We start from the raw sequence: 19046 nt of genomic DNA on the forward strand, positions 1-19046 counted from the left end.
TAGCTATGTTAAGGTGATAGACGCGTGTTTGCACCATGAAACGGTCAGCCTGAAATGGTGGCCTAAAAAAAATTTTATCGTAAAGCGAGCCATAGATTAAAGCACTTTCTTTGGAGAGCGACCGCCTATGAGGAATTACATTGATTTCTACAAGTACCGATTTTGTTTTTAGATTTTTCAGATAAATTGTTCAAATGAGCTTAAATTGTCAAGGTTGTTCCAAGGAGTTGGCCATTTCCAATAAGCGGAAAGTACGAAGGACAAACTGTGCAAAAAGTACAGAATCTCAAGCACAATATGACCTCCTCGTAGACTTTTACACGTCCTACGGGTGTTTATTTGTCAAATCCATGCATGAATATTGCATATTAAGATAATATTATATGAATTATTAATATTAGCGTTATAGATATTTCAGTTAGATTGTGTTTTTTTTTCAATAATATCGATATTGCTTAGTACATTATATATGCTATATAAAAATTGTATATTGCCTTTCATCAGCCATTACCTGAAACACGTGTAAGTATAGCCTTAGGTTCTACTTCACAATGGATGAATCTTTTTAAACGGATGTCAGAAATACCTTTGGGAAATATACTGAACCACAATAATCATATATTGTAGTTTTTTTTTTGCCGAATGCCCCTGTTTCCTTCCAAGTAGAATCGCGTACTACTCCGTTAAATTAAATTTAATTTTCATATAATCTATAGCTTAATTGCATTATCAGTACATACAATGATGCTTTGTTTATGCCTAAAGCTATATGCTAAAAAGTTACCGAATATTATTTTGTGTTCTTGACAAATGAAGACAAATGGTTAATTTTTGCAGGTTTCTGCTACTCGGAACTTGTAACTCATGTAGCAAATCCACAGCGGGAGACATGTCTCTATCAGTTGTTATATCAGGTAAGCGATTAGATCATGTAATAAGTTATCCAAGAAGAGCTTCAGAACATTTTGATTTGCCTTAATTATAATCTAGCAGAAGCCAAAATGGCCGATAAGTAAAACTCGTACGCTTGGTGATTTGCGACAACACCAATCTTCGGAAGTCAGGTTCTCGTTTGTTGAAAACGCACATAATCGCTGGAATCAACACTGGCTTCGAGAAAAATCTGTGTTAGATTACCTAGTATAGGATGGTTCCAGTGAAAAGTATTGAGAATTAAGAGAACTGTCGCTAATATTTGTACAAATTGCTTGTTTTTCTAGTGTGTGGGCGAGTTCCCGGCATTTTCAGCTGGTTGGGCCGCTTTACTTCATCGTCTCTGCGCCGTGGCACTTTGTTGTCGTCTCCTGGCGCCTTGCCTCGATCAGCTAGGTAAGGGTGCTTTTGTCGCATCATTGGCGCCTTTAAATACGTAACAGTAAGCAGAAACAAAAGTCAACTTTCTGATCGATACTGATCCTATACAGCGCGTTTGATAATAGCAAGTGGCGAAGTCGTGACTTGCCTAATAAGGATGATGTATGCATCCATCGCTAAACTTCAATAACGTTATATATATATATATAATAGTCAGCCAGGTAACAATTACTCACTCTAGTAACCGTTCCACTGAGTGGCCAAAGCTTAGCTTGCACATGTAAGTAAACGGGGTCCTCCGATGAACCATACCATTATAAGAACTTGTCGGAACGTATAGGCTCTATCGTATAGAATATATATCACTTATACATCAATATGAAACAGGTGACCACAGTGTAAGCAATGAAATATCCAACCCAATCGCCAGCGGTGGGTTCGTCGCAGCATTGCTCGTTATACCGTGCGCTTTGCTGGTGACGATCTGGTTTCATTTGGCGGACATTGCCCGCGCGCGAGCTTGGCTTAGTGGATTGCTTCTCGGGGCAGCAGCATTTGCGGAAGGCGTATATCTCCTTGCAGCGGGCCTCTTGTGGCATTCACCGGTGCAACCGATCCCGCCTCCGGGGGGTCGATTGGGGGCGAGTCTCGCGTCAAATTTGTTCGGCGGTTCGAACTCACAGCACGAGTCAACTGGGGTATGTTTTTATTATACTTATGTTTCTAGCATTGATTCTGGTATATTTTTCAACTCGCCAAGTACCTAAGCTAGACCAGAAATACAAAATTTTGTGTTTTATGGGAGGTAAACCAAATTTCTACTCATAATATCATTGTGATGTTATGTCTATTAAAATATCGCGCAACTCACGGTCCGCTTTAGCCTATTAGCTGCAGTTTTTTAGCCGTTTGGGTGATGCTGAAGGCTTACTTCATGGCGTGTTTACATTTTGTTCTCGTTACAGCTAATGACAGGCGCTGCCTTGTGCGTCTCAATCTTCCTTGCTCCCCAATTTTCTGTACAGGGGTTCCCCTTAGCACCCGTCTCACCACGACAGAACGTAAGCATATACACCAATTTCTTACCACTATTTTAGTTCATGTCATTGTTTCTAGCAACATGAAATATATAGACTTTTCAATAGAACCACGTATGAGATCCTCACTGCAGAGTTTTATAGGTTTTTGGCCGAGGGTACGCCAGTAAGTACCTCTGTGATCTACGATGTACGGCGCTTGGTAATGAATACAATTAGAACCTGTGCAATTTTAATTTGTTTTACTAGATGTTCATCGATCAGAATCTCAACAGACGATCTTTGCGCGGCACCTATAGCTTTGGGAGTGGCCTGCCTCATAAGCGTTCCATGCATTATTTTAATTCATAGAGTTACACTGTCGTTCAAATGATATAACACTGAGATCCTTGCGAGACTGAGCTTTTGCCTTAAGTCTCCTTCTACCGTTTCTTCGGGCGAGCATATTCCTCCGCTTTTACTATATATGTAAGTGGCCCGAAAATTTAACGTGCAACAACTAGACGTAAACAAATGAATCCTAACCCATTGTTTGTGTTTGCCATCTCGTGTACATTTTCGTTGCGCATGCCTATTTTTCGCTTTGCTATTTGAAGGGCGCGCCATCTCCACAAATTCGTCCTGCGCGGGACCTGCCTTGTGTCGCTGTATTATCGACTTTTCTCAACTTTTTGTTCGCGTTCGCACTCATCGCCGTAATGTGCGCGCTTCGTCAACGCTCGGTCGACGTGCCGGGAGTTCTAGCATCGGGTCTCGAAACCATCGCATTATCAAATAGCGGCACTGACCCGTTAGCCGTAGTTCGCCTTGCCGTCAGTGTATTTCGACGACACGCTGCCTACGCCAATCTAGCGATTACAGGTGAAAAGCAGAAGAGGATTGCGAAACTCAAGAAGCAATTGACACATAGCCATGGCGTACACACACACACACACACACCCATGATCCATAGTAAATGGTCGATTAAGCTTATGGGCAGGGCACTTGAAGGAAACATGGCTAGCCATTGAATGTTGAGCTTTATTTGTTTATGTCTTGCCAAATGTATGCATGCGCAGACGATATCGAACGCGTTTTCATCGCGCGTATCTGTTTGTCAACGGTCGCACGGAAAACTATATTCGCTAGCAACAGTATGCAGTTCTTGTACAAAAACCCGACTATCTCTTGAACACATACAATGCATGTATATAATCGGACAGAACGTACATACGATTGTAGCAGTCACCATCAAACCTATTGCCCGACAGGACTCTGCCACTCTTATGAAAAATCTTCAACAGTCCCCTGTTGATGACCGTACACCTAATATCGAATGTTCTTAATTCGTGAATACTTTTTTCACTCACGGACAGCTAAAATTTGCTGGCTCGGAGTTGTCAAACCAGTACAGTCCGAACGAAGTCTTTGCGTACGATTAGCCGATGCCTATCTGTAATATATTGTAGCTGAAAAAAAAAATGGGGATTACTAGACAATTATAACTGATAATCTGTCTTTCGAGATGTTACTTTTAATTACGAAAAAAAAAAACTAAAAGGCTCTTTTTCAGCTCTTTCTGCGTTTGGTTTGACGCTGTTAGCTCTGCTCAATATGGCCGACCTCAGTGCGGTAATTTTATCGTTCGCGGACGACGGACTTTTGCCAAGTCCCAGTGGGCGCCTCAAGGGACTGCCGCTTGCTGCGGCGTTGGCGGCCGTTGGCGCTATCTTGTTGCGGCCAGCTCAACTAGCAACTGCGATGGCCGCAGGTCCACTACTGCTCAACGCTATCATTTGTATCTGCGTTCTGGCCATGCGCAGCTGCACCCGCCGCAACGAAGATCAGCGATACCGACCTGCCGTATTCTCATACAACCTCATTATAGGTGGGTAAGAATACCTCATATTAGTTTTATGAAGTTTAAATGGCTGCTGGTGCATAAGATGGTCCAAACAACTGGTTCGAGCTTCATTCAAGCCCAAAATACCTAACCTTGTCTCAAAAACGCCACCTGAATAGAATATTAGAATGTCTATGCACGCATTGTTACACGTATTACGCTTAAAGGGTTCTCGTCCGTAAGGGCCTAAATTCGTTTCTTTATTAAGTTTGAAGTATACATACTGTCTAAATCTTTCTAATGGCTCTAACACTACAACGGAATAGCTTAGAGAAATTCACAATGAAACAAAACGTTCCCCTCAAAACAACATAAGTTTATTTGCTTTTATTTGTTATTGAAATACTTTTTCTAAATATTTTTAGTACCCCACGTCTCGAGAAATCTTTCACATAAACACTCAGAAAATTGTTCAAGCAGGTACACATACATGTAAACAATTTTCAGCTTCCTGTTGAAAAGATTTGCCAGACTCAGCTCAACTAGTAGTTTTCTATCATGGATTCCATGATTCACGTACGCCATCTTTAAAATATAATCCGGCTGACTCCTGCGAAGGTCCTTTCGAAAGGGTTGCCTCCTGCGCGTTACATTATGTACTTGTTAGTACTTACACACTTATATACGTTTTCACGGTTTGAGTTGCTGAATAAAAATGTTATGTTTAACATCCGATACTATCGCTAGGCATTACTTCAAACGGTTGGTTTTTGCCAACACGAAACGAAGTGTGTTCATGTATGGTATCCTCACATATGTTTAAGATTTGCTTTAAAAAACAATTAACTAAGATTTTACCACAACAAAAATCGTCTGTTAGGAGGTTCAAAAAGGACGAATGAAGAAGGAAGCAGTCGTCTTGAAGGTGACCGCGCTCCAATTTTATCCCGCGAGGAACAGTGCGTCAATACGCCGTCGATTTCCCCAGAGATGGCGCTCACCGAGCGACTCATGACTACAATGGGATTCGGTAATGGTAGCCGGCAGTTTGTCGCCGACGGTGAATCGGACGTTGAATATGATCGGGGGGTAGAAGGAGATCGCGGGGAAGATATCGTTGATGATGATGAAGAGGAGGAGGACATCGACGATATTGTTAAGGAGTACAAATCCAAGCAAATAGGCCCAGGCTTTTCGTCGTACAGTTACAGTCACAACAATGACGACGAAGATCAGAAGCCCATTCTGCCGCCTCGAAACGCGCGTTCGCAACGTCCCAGCAATACGGCTAGTAGTGTACTTTGGCGGTGGCGAGCCGAACTCTGTTTGGCCGGCCTGCTTGCGTGCTTTATCACACTGTCGGCTTTACTTGAAGCGCTCTCTACAAATTATGCCCTACAGCGTCCGGCTGTCGCTAGCGCCCTCGTGGTTGCTGCGTCAATAACTGCCCTGTCCGCCCTTGCTTTCCTATTTGCTCTAGCTAGACAAGAACGTCAACAGCTGCAGCACCAATACAAACAACAACAACACGCGTTTGGAATGCTTCATATGCATCAAAGATTAACGAAGTTCGGTAAGTAATGCATGTGTCACGTTCATAGCGCGTTTTTAGCAGTGATAGAACAGATTTCGTAGGACTGAATAAAAATATCTGCTCTAAAGTTCCCTCGAAGCTCGTTTTTCAAAGTTGATTTGTTTTGGTATTTGGGCACGATAAATAGCTCATGTTACGTTTATTCAAATCTACAGAAATACTTACTTATGTAAACATTTTTCCAACTTAATTCCACTAAATTTTGGGCAAAACGCGAGCATTCTAGCAATTCTCAAACAAGCGACTATTGAAACAATATATATATATATATATACATAGAAAACATTTTTGATGTGCTCTAAACGGATACAGACGACAAACGTTAATAAGGCAGATGTGCTATTGTAGAAAAGATTGGAGAACCGATATGCGCTTTCGGACGCAAGGGTAAAAGCACAACAAAGAATTATGGATATATGTTGCCATTGTGTAATATCTAGCCGTTATTCATCAACCGTCTGCTTGAGGAACGAAACCAGTTCCGTATCCGCAGCACATTGTCTGGCACTGTGAATATCAGTTTTGAATTGATTTTTACCCTTAACCTATTCGCCAGGTAAATTAGGGTCGAACGGAAACGGGGTCTGCTTTCGGGTGCCAATGAGCCCCTGCCTGCCCGCCCTGGGAGCATTTTTGAACATCCTCGCTTTCGTTGATTTGTTCGCGAGCAATGTCGTAGCCACTGTTTCACTATGGTTTGTTTCGGGTAAGTAACATTTCGAAACACTTTGGGCGGTTATCGTGTCACTGTGGGGTGCACTGACCTGAGATTCATACTGACGTGTTTATACAAGAAAACCTTAAAGCGCAGTTGTAAACGGTCTTAGTAAATAAGATCTAAACTACTGCAAGAGCTGGTGTAGAAAATGATTATTATTATATTATGAAGATTCCAAAGATCTTTAACAAATCCCACTTCATTCGTCTGTGGCTTGGTTTCAGTGATCGTCTTAACTCTATAGCTTAAGTTCATTCCTATCTAGTAACATATCAGTTACGTTCTTGTTAATACGCAGCAGACCTTACGCTAGAAAATTGGCGCCACTAGAGAAGCCGCCCGTCGACTGTAACGTGTGACTTAATAAACATCCTATTGTCATAACTGGTCATAATGTTAATGATGCGATCTAAATATGTTATATATCAATTACATATTATTTCTTAAACTCTAAGTTTCTAGTAGACTGCTGCAATTCTTTGCAATGCTCCTAACTGCGGTAGCTTTTAACGAATTTATCGACTCAACGATTTAAAGTATTACTAATATTTCATCCCGTCGCTGGGCTAGCTGAATGCTTAATAGCATAGCTTCACGCCATTCTTTCTCTGCCTTTGTTTGCCAGGTTGTTTGCTATACGTCTTGTACGGAGCGCACCATTCAATGGCGCCAAATGCACTGCCCTGCAGCATCGTACAGCGTGAAGAACAAACACCTGCCATCGGACCAGGCACGGAGAAGACGCCGTCCGGCAACACACGTCGTACTGATGACGTCCGAGCAACGCTGGAACCTCTGCCAATCTATCCATGGAATGTTGCTAGAGCCGCCCTAGCAGTAGGCGCTTCAACGGCCGGTTCGTCTATGACACGCGTCCCGCGACTCATGAAGGTGAACCCTCAATCCGTCGCACTGCCAGCTGAGATGCCCGAAGACATCGATCGACGTCGCGGAGCGAATCCATTCAATCCCGTTGAGAATATCATCATGAAGCGATAAAAAGGCAACTACTAAACAATAATAACTCTATGTTTTTTGTTTAAATGATGCTGATCTATATACACATACAAATAGATACGTTATATTCGCACACTAAATAACAGTGACGAAATACTAGTAGATGGCTATCCTTAAGATAAACCAACGAAAAATAAGTAATAATGGCATAACAAGGATAATATAGTAGCGCGTTAACGATAAGAAGAAGAATACAATTCATTAAGCATCTGATTATATCAGGCATATGATATTAGGTGAAGTGAGGACAGATGCGTTATAGCGCATACTCTGAGTGTGCGCATGTCAAAAAAACAGGATAGAACTGGCAGACCAAACGAGCAAATAATGAGGTTTCTGATGGGATTTCAATGGGTGGCAGTAGATCGTATCGATAACAAAGACGAAACGACGTTCAAGACGAATACGTTTCAACAACGTTTTTGGTGGCAGTTTTATTCGTAGACTGCAAGGAGAAGCCTCGCAGAAGAGATAGTGACATCGAACACAAAGCCAAGATGTTCAACTCGTCAGAATAATTATGATATTATGGTGATAATGAAGATAGAGCGTGAAAACGATGAGGGAATAATTAAGGGTGAGCTCATAATATATAAATGAAAAAACATACTTATGACAAACAGTAATAATACTAAATGATAATATTACAATCAAGAGCGACGCTGCTTTTTGTTATAGATTTGTTGTTAGACGCAAAACAGAGACGCATTGAACACCCACAGGTCGCGACATTCCAGCAAAGTGGAAGTGTCTTATTACTATAACTATTACTACTATTAAATACATTATATATATATATATATATATAGTGGTAAGTCAAAGAGCAGTTACTGCCAATGCCGGAGCCCGTGTGAGCCGCGGCGAGCGGGATATACCGCTAATGAAGAAAGAAACGAACGATGTTAGATCTATACATATGCCATGTGGCAGTTGATAATAACAATGACTTTAACAATTCCGACATTGGTCGATAGGTCGTGCCACTGGAGTGGTGGAGAACACGCCATAGTGGCACCATCACGTGGCGTCGTTTGTAAGCCATTACTATTGCTGGCGAGTTCCTCTATTAGCGGTGACGATGGATATTGTTATAAGTAAGCTGTTAGCCTTTGTAGCGGTTAAGAGGGTAATAGCGGTTATGAAATAACCACAAAGATAATAAAATAGAGCTCCGGGCTGATTAAAACGATATTGAAAGCAACAAATAGTTTCAAGCCCGACAATGTGTCTGAACAGCTAGAACATTTAATGAGAAAGTATCGCGAATTGAGAACACTCTACATCAACACGTAATACAGCGGTAGTCAGGTTACGATAAATACAGCCACACAATTTGCGGCCTCCGGTTCAATATAATTTGCTTCATTTTTTCATAATGTTCTCTAACTTGATGACCCGTTACTTCGACAACTGTTTGCAAATCGCCGTTGACTTCGTTCGCCTTTGATCGTAATTGATGGTGTTTGTTGGTAAACAATCTTTTCAAACAGACGTGCTAAGCAGACGAGTAAACGAAGTACCACAACATCTATCGTTAGGCAAAAATCGTCTGCTACCGCGATCTTATCCAAGTAAACAAGCAACATGAGCAGAATAATATAAATAATTCTAGCAACAGTGACAATACTGAGCAAGACACAGAAACTAACAAACGCAACGATACAACGAGCAACTATCATTATTTACCAGTTAACGATAATAATATTGTTATTATTCATACTTGAACCTTATATGGGGCGCTATTAAGTGTTATTATTAACGATGATTGCTATTATTACTAATAATAGTAAATGTCGTTCGACGACGATAATTTAAATACGATTTACGAGCTAATTAGAATAAAAATACTGTTCGAACCTTATTATGATAACTAGAAAGGTGTTACTATTAACACAAATAATCTAATACTAATAATAATTATTATTATTATCGTTATTGTAGTCATGTCCAAATACTTACGCATCTATGCCAAAACATCAAATGCCGGTGCAAAATGAGTGCTTGCGACAAAACATAAATAACGTGAAAGGCATAACTGACTGAATTATTACAGCTGCTTCTTAAACGCGCTGCGACGCCCCCTACTCACCAAAGGACACAGGCAAACAATACGCAGGTCACAATTATGTAGTGACTATGCTAGAAAAGCTCGGTAATAATTAGCAGAAGATGCTAAACTCGACCCTAGTCCAACATGTAATCTCTGGTTTATGCATGACGCGCCACCTGCTGGAAAGGAGGGGCAGAGAATATCGACATGAGATCCGACTATGCAGTACTGGAGAAGGCGTGCTAGAAGAAGATGTCAGAAATAGAGTAACGCTGAAGAGGCGACAACGATCAATTCGTTCATCTAAATACCACTACTCTCCTATAATCACCAGTATCAAAAAATGTCACATAGTATAGTAGATTAGAGTGCAGCGTATATTGCGCGAGCAAATTCATTCAGAACTGAGATAGAGAAAAACGTACTGCTCGACACATACAGCAGGTCGTAATAATCAAATGGACATAACTCCCACGTTTAGGCAAGATTTCGGCCAGAACCTTAAGGTACCTTTCGATTGAGCATCTAGTCTTAGTCCTGTTTGCCGTCCCATTGCTGACGGTACTAGTATCGTCAGAACTCATGTTTAGGTATAGGCTGCCGTTAAAAGCGGACATAACGACGCATCTAGAAATATGTGTGCATAGCGTACAAAACATCACAGAAGGGGTGAGCAAACCAAAACCTCTATTATTAATTACCAACACAGCTTTGTTCTGCAACATTGATCTATTACAAGTATCTCATCATAAAATGACGTTACCGTTATCACAGTCGTCTGCATTTGAATGACGTCATATTTCTTCCAGACACACAGACTAAACGTGCCATCACGTACCACGGTTCGCCAACGGTCTTGCTTGGTAGAGAACAAAGACTAACAGAGAACTGAGCAACTAATAGAATAGTTCCTACCGCAGATACCATGCAACGTGTCGTGCAGGTTAAGCTTTAAGCTCATGGGCTTGATTTCGACAAACAAACGACGTTCTTTTCAAAGGGAGGCGTAGATTAACACAGTACGACAATATGAAGTTGAAGCTTTGGCCAAGAAAATACACTTGCATTGGAAGAGGATACCGATGCTGAATAAAGTACGAGTGAATTGAGAGGCATAGTAACATAGGACGAAAGCGCATTGGGGAAGCAAAGAAACATTAGCACTAAACCTATCGTGGTAACTCGAATAATCATAATAATAACTCACGTATGCAGAAGATATATTCAACGGACGAAGTGGACACCGTTAGATTTCCTAATCCATTACACTGATACACAGACATACACGCACACACTGTAATAATACATAGTACTTGTCTATTACAAATTACAAATCAAGGGATAAATTCATAACATAATGGACAACATAACCCCTTGCATGCACGTAGTACTTGACTAGATATATTTCCACCCGTTAGAATTGGTTCTAGTTCTCTGAAGCGATCAAAGCCGACAATAACGCAAAAAGGAAAAACAGTGTTTGTAAATTGGCGATAAACTTCTATCGTTATTCACCTTCTTGGAGATTTTTCTAATTCGATGCCATCCCTCGCTGTGGGCCTGAGGGCCAGTCAGTGATGCATTTCATGCTAGATCAACGCATACGCGGATACCCAAGACAGTATTACGTATACATGTTGCCCAGGGGAACCACAACCGTGCGGTACCACACTGTAATTCTGACCCAGCTGATGGCATATTACTAATAGCAAGGCCAATAAGGACGTTAGGCTAACTGTAATTATATTGCATTATTGTATCGGCGGGTTGGTGGGCAACTTCGCTTTTCAATCAACGTTCCGCTGGTTGAACATTTATCGTTGCCTAGCACGTACATTGCTAAGGAGATTATTAGAATGCTAGGAAGTACGACCCTGCTCTGTTGCAGAATTAACTCACTCGGACCGTGACGCGAACTACTTCGAAAAGAGTAATAAACGTAAACGGTAAAAGCAGATATGTGTCAGTACGGATTAACGCCAGCATGGGCAAGTAGAGAAGGGTGTATCACACCAGATAGTACATACCTATCCATATATATCTATATAAACTTATAATCGCAGGTAGACATATGATGCAGTGAGCAATAACTGCTACAAATGACAATAATATCGTGAACGTAATAGTAATTAAACGATAATTAGTGTGTGACGATCGTATCGTTAGCCAATCAAATAAATTACATTTGCAATTCGGTAAGGCTGGCGGCGGTTTGGCCTAACACTCCACTATTATATTATATAATACGTGAGGACAAAGTTGTCAAAGCAGACGACCCGTGAGTACAACCCGAGGTTACTGAATATAACGATGGCGACACGCGTGTTTGCTAAAATAAGTGTTGATTTGCACGTATACATCGCCTACAAACCCAACACCAAGACGAACGATCCATGAGGGCCGGCAGTCGAGCAGGCAGGAGAGGAATACGCACATAAAAATGGCTACACATATGATACCAGATGTGTTATTGCAGCGGACATGAAAATGCTGCAGACTGACTATATAAACGTTGTACCCCTTGGCAGCATTTCTGTGCAATCCTAGCCCGTTTCCCTGCATGATCTCCAATGATTAGAAAAATTCATGTTGGTGGACAATGAAATTGGCCTCTCCCTGTGGGTTTGAATCGATCTCTTACTGGCGTTTGTACGACACGCGTGCCTGCAGTTAGAGAAAACAAGTTATCCTGCAACGTCTCGAAAATAGTGCCGATGTCCGTTTTCGACTTTGCTCTCGGCTTCTAGCTTCACCCTCGGGCCGAGCTTAAATGCGGTCGAAATTGGCCCAGTTAAGGGATAGGTCGGCCATGGGCGGACGCCAAATTGACGTATGTGCTTCAAAAGCGAGCTCTATTGTCAGGTGGACGGACAGATAGGCACTACCACCGTATTAATGCAAGCCTAAGGAAGAAATTTATTCGTACTTCATACACGTACGAATCTAAAGTACGGCAGGTAATGATGTTCATCGTACACCGTACGCCCATAATCGTGCATCCAATGATTGAAACAAAGAGAAAATGAGCGAAATAGACAAAACTGGCAGACTGAAGCATTTCCAAAGGCACGAAAAGCGGACAGTACATTTCAACACCGTTGCGACCCCACGCAAATGCACACCAACACAGATTATTTGTACACGATATATGATCATAATCGCCTAATGCCAATAAATACACCAGCTAAAGCGTCTGAGCGCGTATAGGAGGAATGCGTAATAATATTCATTGCAACTTTCGTAGGGAATGACGCTACAAGAAGGTCGTAATCCTAAATAGAAATAACGATACGACGACCATAATAATAGTATCATCACGGTAAACAGTGCATCATGGATAGAGTATGCTTTATTCGGATTATTGTTTAATGATACCCGGTGAATCAGACTGAGAAAACTCTTTTGTTCTACCAATAGAAATGAAATTCCACGTATGGGGCATCAGTAGACGTGAGCGTTAAAGGCGCGACGATGCCATCACGAATGGATAAGAGCTGACAACAATAGAGCACACAACAAGAACGATTGCAGTGACGATTAGAATCTTAGGTTTAATGCAATCAACTGGCAAAACCCCTGTGGATTGCGAGCCTATTTTTTTCAGGCCCTTACATACCTGCAACCAATGAGAATATTACTTATAATAATACTATCAAAGAACGTAAAGCGAAAAAAAGCGTAATTAGATCAGTATTGCGCGAAATAACAACGTCGACACAAAATGCAAAAAAGCGGGCAACCAACAAATAGTAGACGATGCTACCCTGAAACGCATAAAACACAAATTGACAGCATAATCCTCTAGAAGCTTCTACTCTGCTCCCGCAAGCCTAGAGAATGCGTCCCTCGCATAGAAGCCTCGTTGCTCTAGCTAACTGAATATGTGCATCTATTGAGAGGAAGGTAAACTTAGGGCAGACGAGAGATAAAGGGACGCAAGAGCCTGCAGGACGACTTTGACATATTCACAATCGCAGATAATTATAATGACAATGGTACATTCGATAGGTGAGAAAAAAATTAGCAAAAATAATTCAACTTATGTCAAAAAACCTACGCTAAAAAATACAGGCATAACAATGTTAACGCACGATGAGTTCATAGTTAATAACAAAACAATTCTTCTTCATTACTAGCCGATATTAGCTAGAACAGCGTATAAACTTTGCCTCACCCATTGATGTTCCCTATAGTAAGAACCCTATTTAGCTTCACTGCGAAATCGTACCATACTCCTTACTACTAATAACCATGATAAAATTATACTAGTAATATTACCTTATGTAATAATAATAAGGGTTCGCCTATTTTATAATTGCGTATACACACATAAGTATAATATAAGTGACTAATAGACGCTATTAACCCGTGAAAGAAAATAATTAAGTAAGAGTACAAAGGTAATAACAAAACTGTTAATGAAAGAAGAGAAGTATTTAGAAGATTTTTGACGGAAGTCTTGAAGGCAAAGATAACGGAGTGTCTGTTCTGTTAAATAATGATATTATTAATATACTATTATTATTGTTATTATTAATGATAATAGTATTATACTTAAACACGTGCATAGACATGCACTGTGGTTAAGTTTTCTACCGTGAGCCTCAGTCATTTTATGGATAATAACAGGAAGAGTAATAACAATAATGATATGCCAAACGTGATGACGATGCAGATGCGAACGAAGAAGTAGGAAACAATGAGCTTAGCTAATACAAACTATAAGGAGGAATATCGAACCTCCCGGGGATCGCTTTTAATATCACATAGTTAAATAAGCCAATAAAAACATTAGTAACCACTGAAACCGTACATGGAAGAGATCAGCTTAAAGAGGCTCAGATACTTGCTTACTGTTCGATTGTTAGTACGTAGATAAGAAATTTCGTGGTCTGTAACGTCTAAAATATGTAATTACGAAGATATTGCATGAAGAATAATTAGCATCTTGCCTTCGTCTGGCATCCCTGTGAACAATGCACATTTTTCATCTTACGAAAATATTAGGAACATAATAGGGTATTATTTGCCTTCAGTCGATACTTTGGCTTTGTTATTGATTATCTTCGTAAAAAAGGCAGAAAACTAGGCGCATGATCTCACCACGACGAAAGATGCGACAAATTATAGTTACGATCCCCTGGCGGCAATATTAGTTCTGTATATACAAAACGAAGATTCAAACCTTTGCGCGAAAAGAACGCGCCAACGTTTGAATGAGGTCAAAAAAAATACGAAAGGACACATAATGTTAGAGAAGCAAAGATGCTGCAGATGACACGTCGGGTGAACATAATATGGCGTTGTTAGACTGTAACTAAAAAAGTGCGACGGTTGCCCGTGTTTTGGTCAATAGGTCAAGTTGTGGTCTGTACACCGACTGCGATACGGGTGTCGAAATGGGGTCACCTGCTGTAAGACAAGACAAGACAAGCATCTGAGCATACGTTTCTCAGGTGTGAACAGTGTATCTTGAGGCGGACGCCACGCATTGCGCAAGTGCTGATAGCCAAGCGGCGAAGGCGGTAAACCGTTTGTCCATTATTTTGTATGGCACGGTATGAAGAATGATTGTATAAAATAGTAGTAATAATCGTCGTGACAATAATAAGGACAGGCAAAAAGTAAATATAAAGAAGTATTCGATTTATTACCTGTTATGGTAAATTCCTGCTTCCCTGTACCTCCTCCCAGAATGGTCGGTCCGGCCGTCTTGACGAGGACGACGAAGTGTCCCGTATCGCGCATCATTATGATTGTTCGCATTGGTAGTTTGAAAGGAAATGCGTGCCAGTAATATTAACGACGCTATAATAATGAGGAAAAATAAATCGGCTAATAGCTCAAAAAATTGAAAACTTGGATAACAGTGTCGTCGTTACTACGACATTACTCAATCTCTTTTCTCTGACCGACTATTCCAAAAAATCTGGAATAATCCGAACAAATTTTCAGGTTGGTGGCAGCTTAATTTGATCCTTGATCGTAACACTCAAGAAAAACACATTTGGTCTTATATGTGTCATGGCAAAAATTTGCACATATTCCTTCCGTTAGAGGTACCTTCTGCGTCCTGATGACGCGTGCAGGCATGCAATACTCTACTCCAGTGTTATTATTGAGTGGCCATTAATTCACGCAGGGATGGCTCATATTGCAGATGTAGCATACAGGCATTGCTTCTACGTAGCAAGCATACTCTTAAGACGGACAGCTGGATTCAGAGCCTTTCAGATGGTTTCTGATGAAAATAAGAGTGATCCCAGGGTACATTTATCTCTGAACATGATGGGTGTAGAAGAACTAGGCAGAATTTTGTTTTTAAAACTATTCGATTTTGTAAAAAGCTCGCTGATCAATGCTTAGCTGCAGTTCTTAGTTGTTAGTGTAGGAGAAGCGAAAAGAAGGAATGCCCCCTTCCTAGTACTTTGTAATATCCTATTTGTCCTTTTCTTGCTATTAACGCAAGCGCTTTACTGCTTGCAAAAGCTACCTTTTCCACTATGGATAATTATGTAAAATCAAACCTATCCAGGAAATCCTCACTATCTAACCTGACATTGGCTCACAACGCAACCTTTTCATAAAACAATAAAGATTTAAACACCAACAGAAGCTTTGGTCGACCTGTGAACACCGACTGATAACTTCCTGCAACAGAACATTCGTCTAACCCATTTGGTCACGAGGGCTTCAAAGGCGCATATTTGTAAGATTTGAATTTCTTTCATTTTCTTTGTATGAAAAACTGCATGTTAGGGGTGGATTTTGCACGACGACATAGAAAGTTCGGATAAGCGTGCTTCTGCATTTGACACATCCCAGTAACTGGCCTTATCAGTAATTATAGTTATTGTGAAAAGTTCAGTCACCAGTATTTAGAAGCTTGAACAAGCCAAAGACCAGCCTTTCTCTTCAAAGTGGAAATCGCGTGAGCGTTCTGTTGCAGCTACGAAAATGAAAGGATTGAGTTTCGAAGCAACGCGGACGGTGCTAACGCAGTCGCTAATAGAGACGAAACAATGAAGAAGACCGTAGCTTTAAACAACAAGTAAGAACAGCATGGCGAGATACATTCGTAATAAAGTACTAATACGGATCAATGAAGAAAAGCTATCGTTAGATATGCGGCAAGGATTCGGTTGGCGGCTATTTCTTTTACTGACTGACTGACTGATTGATTGATTAATGATGGTTTGCTTGTTTGGTCGATTGATTGACGGTTGATATTGGTCGGCCGCTAGTGGGAGATCGAGACGAGGAATTTTCAACGCATGGTAAAAACAATAATAACACTAACGATAAGGGGGACGAAGAAACTGAAGATGTGGAAGAAGGTCCAGGCGAGTATTCAAATTACATATCTGGTATAGTTCATGCCCCTAGATAGAGATAACAAGGCTGATACAGACGATATTGATGGATGATAATGATTGTTATCATGAACATTAACAATAATATTAATAACAATGATGACGATGATAATTATTTCATCAACAACAACAACAATATTAATACCAACAGAAATAAACGCAATGTATGTATCATAGTGCCTAATCACAGATATCGTGTTATTCTTTATTAATCCATGTTGATGGACATGGAAATATTGAGCGTAGCGTTCTTTTAACCATATTGTCCAATTACGATCGTCGTTATTAGTTGTTACTATTTTACTGAACGTTGGCTTCCCTTATATTGGACGGTTATTATATACAGCCGCGGGCCTTGTTTTTCGCTTCGCTGATACGTAGTGGGAAATCTCGAATGAGTATAGATTATGGAATTAGGTTGTACCCGGTAATTTTGCTGCAATAGCATCGTAGGAGGTTTTTAAATGGGCTCAAGAGAGAGTAAGTAAGGAAGTTCCTGTAAAAGAGCATTTGCAGCAGTAGAAGGTCGTAAGCATTATACGATTGAGACTTTACTCACTTTGTAATGTATTTTTTTTATTTTGCATATATATATATATTGGCAACTAAGATACCAATTTTAGAACTAAGTTACGCAATAAAGAAAATAGCTACAAAACCATTGTGCATGCAGAACGTGAATTGTTGTAGAACAATAAGCAATATTGTTATTATTATTATTAAAGTAAATTTTTAATATGCTTTTAAATTGAACAGGTCTTTTTTGAACGAAATATTGTATCGTACTAATTCTTCTAAATAACTTCTTTCCTCATAGGTTACTACGTGTCCGAAATACTCACTACTAGAGTATTCGAGGATTGGGAGGCCTCTTTAAGCGTAAGATTTTAGCAACTAGCTCTTCTAGCGTTCTGGCTATTTTACTGTGTTAATATGTAAAGTAGGGGAAGACCGCGGGTCTTTCTTATTTACCTCGATAATCGTAGGTTGCTTGATACAAGTTGTCACCTCTTTCCCTGCGTCATCAATTGCCAAAAAATCTCCAAGCCACGGATCAGCGTGCAGCAAAACCCACAGAAATGCGAGCTTTGTCAATGATGCCTTGAAGAAATAAAACGGCAAAGGCTTGGAAGGTGGCTAATCAGTGTGAAGAAAGGTTGTCAGGCATGGTTATCACAAGCAGATGCAAGCTCGATCCCTTCGAGATGGCCCTCATCTCAAAGCATAAATTGATCCAATGTTACGAAAGATAGTATAATCAATTTCTCATCTGTACCTAGGAATTGAGCATTTTACCAAGTACCAAGGATATTTTTATCTTTGACTAGCCATGGACGTGTAAAGAACACCATGTAAAGCTTCTATGCTTTTCTTTCCCCTGAAGCATTGGGCATAGCAAGCAAGATACGAATGCTGGTAGAGAATGTCACCGACCTTGACCTTGACCTTGACCTTAACGGTAGGTCATGGAGCTAGATGAAGCTTTCAGTTCACCTGGCTCGATCCACACAGCAGCTGACACCACTTTACCAATCCTCCTACTGAAATATAACCCTACTCCTGTAATTTGCGAGTAAAGTCCAACGTAAACTTGAGTGTCAGATAGATAAGCGAAACCTTATGGAAATGGGATACGCGTTAAGCGAACCGTCCTTGACAGCGGTGCGTCAAGAAGAAAAGACTGTTAGACTTAATTGCGGTCCGACGCGTCTTTGTCTGACCGAGCTGGACACTGCTTATTGCAGCTTAATTTCGAGCAGCTAGTAGACGGAGATTGAGCATCATAATGTTTAAGAAAGGACTATGCGCGTGCGGTGGGGGTTGCAGATTATTTGATAAGCATCAAGTGAGCTGCACAGAGCTGTCAGCACAGCTTACCCAAGGCCAGCACGATGCGATTCACAACAGTTTGGGCAGGGTGTTTAGGCCGTCCCGCTTTGGGAGGTGATCCACGATGGCCTGATGAACATACTAACGCTATAAGACGTGATGAATAGTTGCAGGTACTTTCGAGATGGGCCACAAGGTTTGGTTTGTGGCCGGGATTGGCCGTGTAGTAGTAGTAGTACATCAAAACTAAGGATCGCCTATTTCTACTATTCGATGCTACCTGGATAGTAA

At 40.7% G+C, this 19046-nt stretch overlaps 1 protein-coding gene across 1 annotated transcript; it reads left to right on the top strand.

The window, feature by feature from the left end:
* The first annotated feature begins 411 nt into the window (after positions 1-411).
* LOC111259050 (uncharacterized) lies at positions 412-17114 on the top strand. Its single transcript, XM_022830734.2, has 9 exons — positions 412-914; positions 1221-1329; positions 1702-2012; positions 2280-2375; positions 2948-3212; positions 3904-4218; positions 5054-5746; positions 6324-6473; positions 7111-17114. The coding sequence occupies exons 4-9, from the start codon at positions 2283-2285 to the stop codon at positions 7482-7484; spliced, it is 1890 nt and encodes a 629-aa protein (XP_022686469.2). The 5' UTR covers positions 412-914; positions 1221-1329; positions 1702-2012; positions 2280-2282; the 3' UTR covers positions 7485-17114.
* Positions 17115-19046: the final 1932 nt, after the last annotated feature.

The sequence above is a fragment of the Varroa jacobsoni genome, unplaced genomic scaffold (assembly GCF_002532875.2).
Source record: "Varroa jacobsoni isolate VJ856 unplaced genomic scaffold, vjacob_1.0 scaffold_30, whole genome shotgun sequence".
Classification (NCBI taxonomy): Eukaryota; Metazoa; Arthropoda; class Arachnida; order Mesostigmata; family Varroidae; genus Varroa; species Varroa jacobsoni.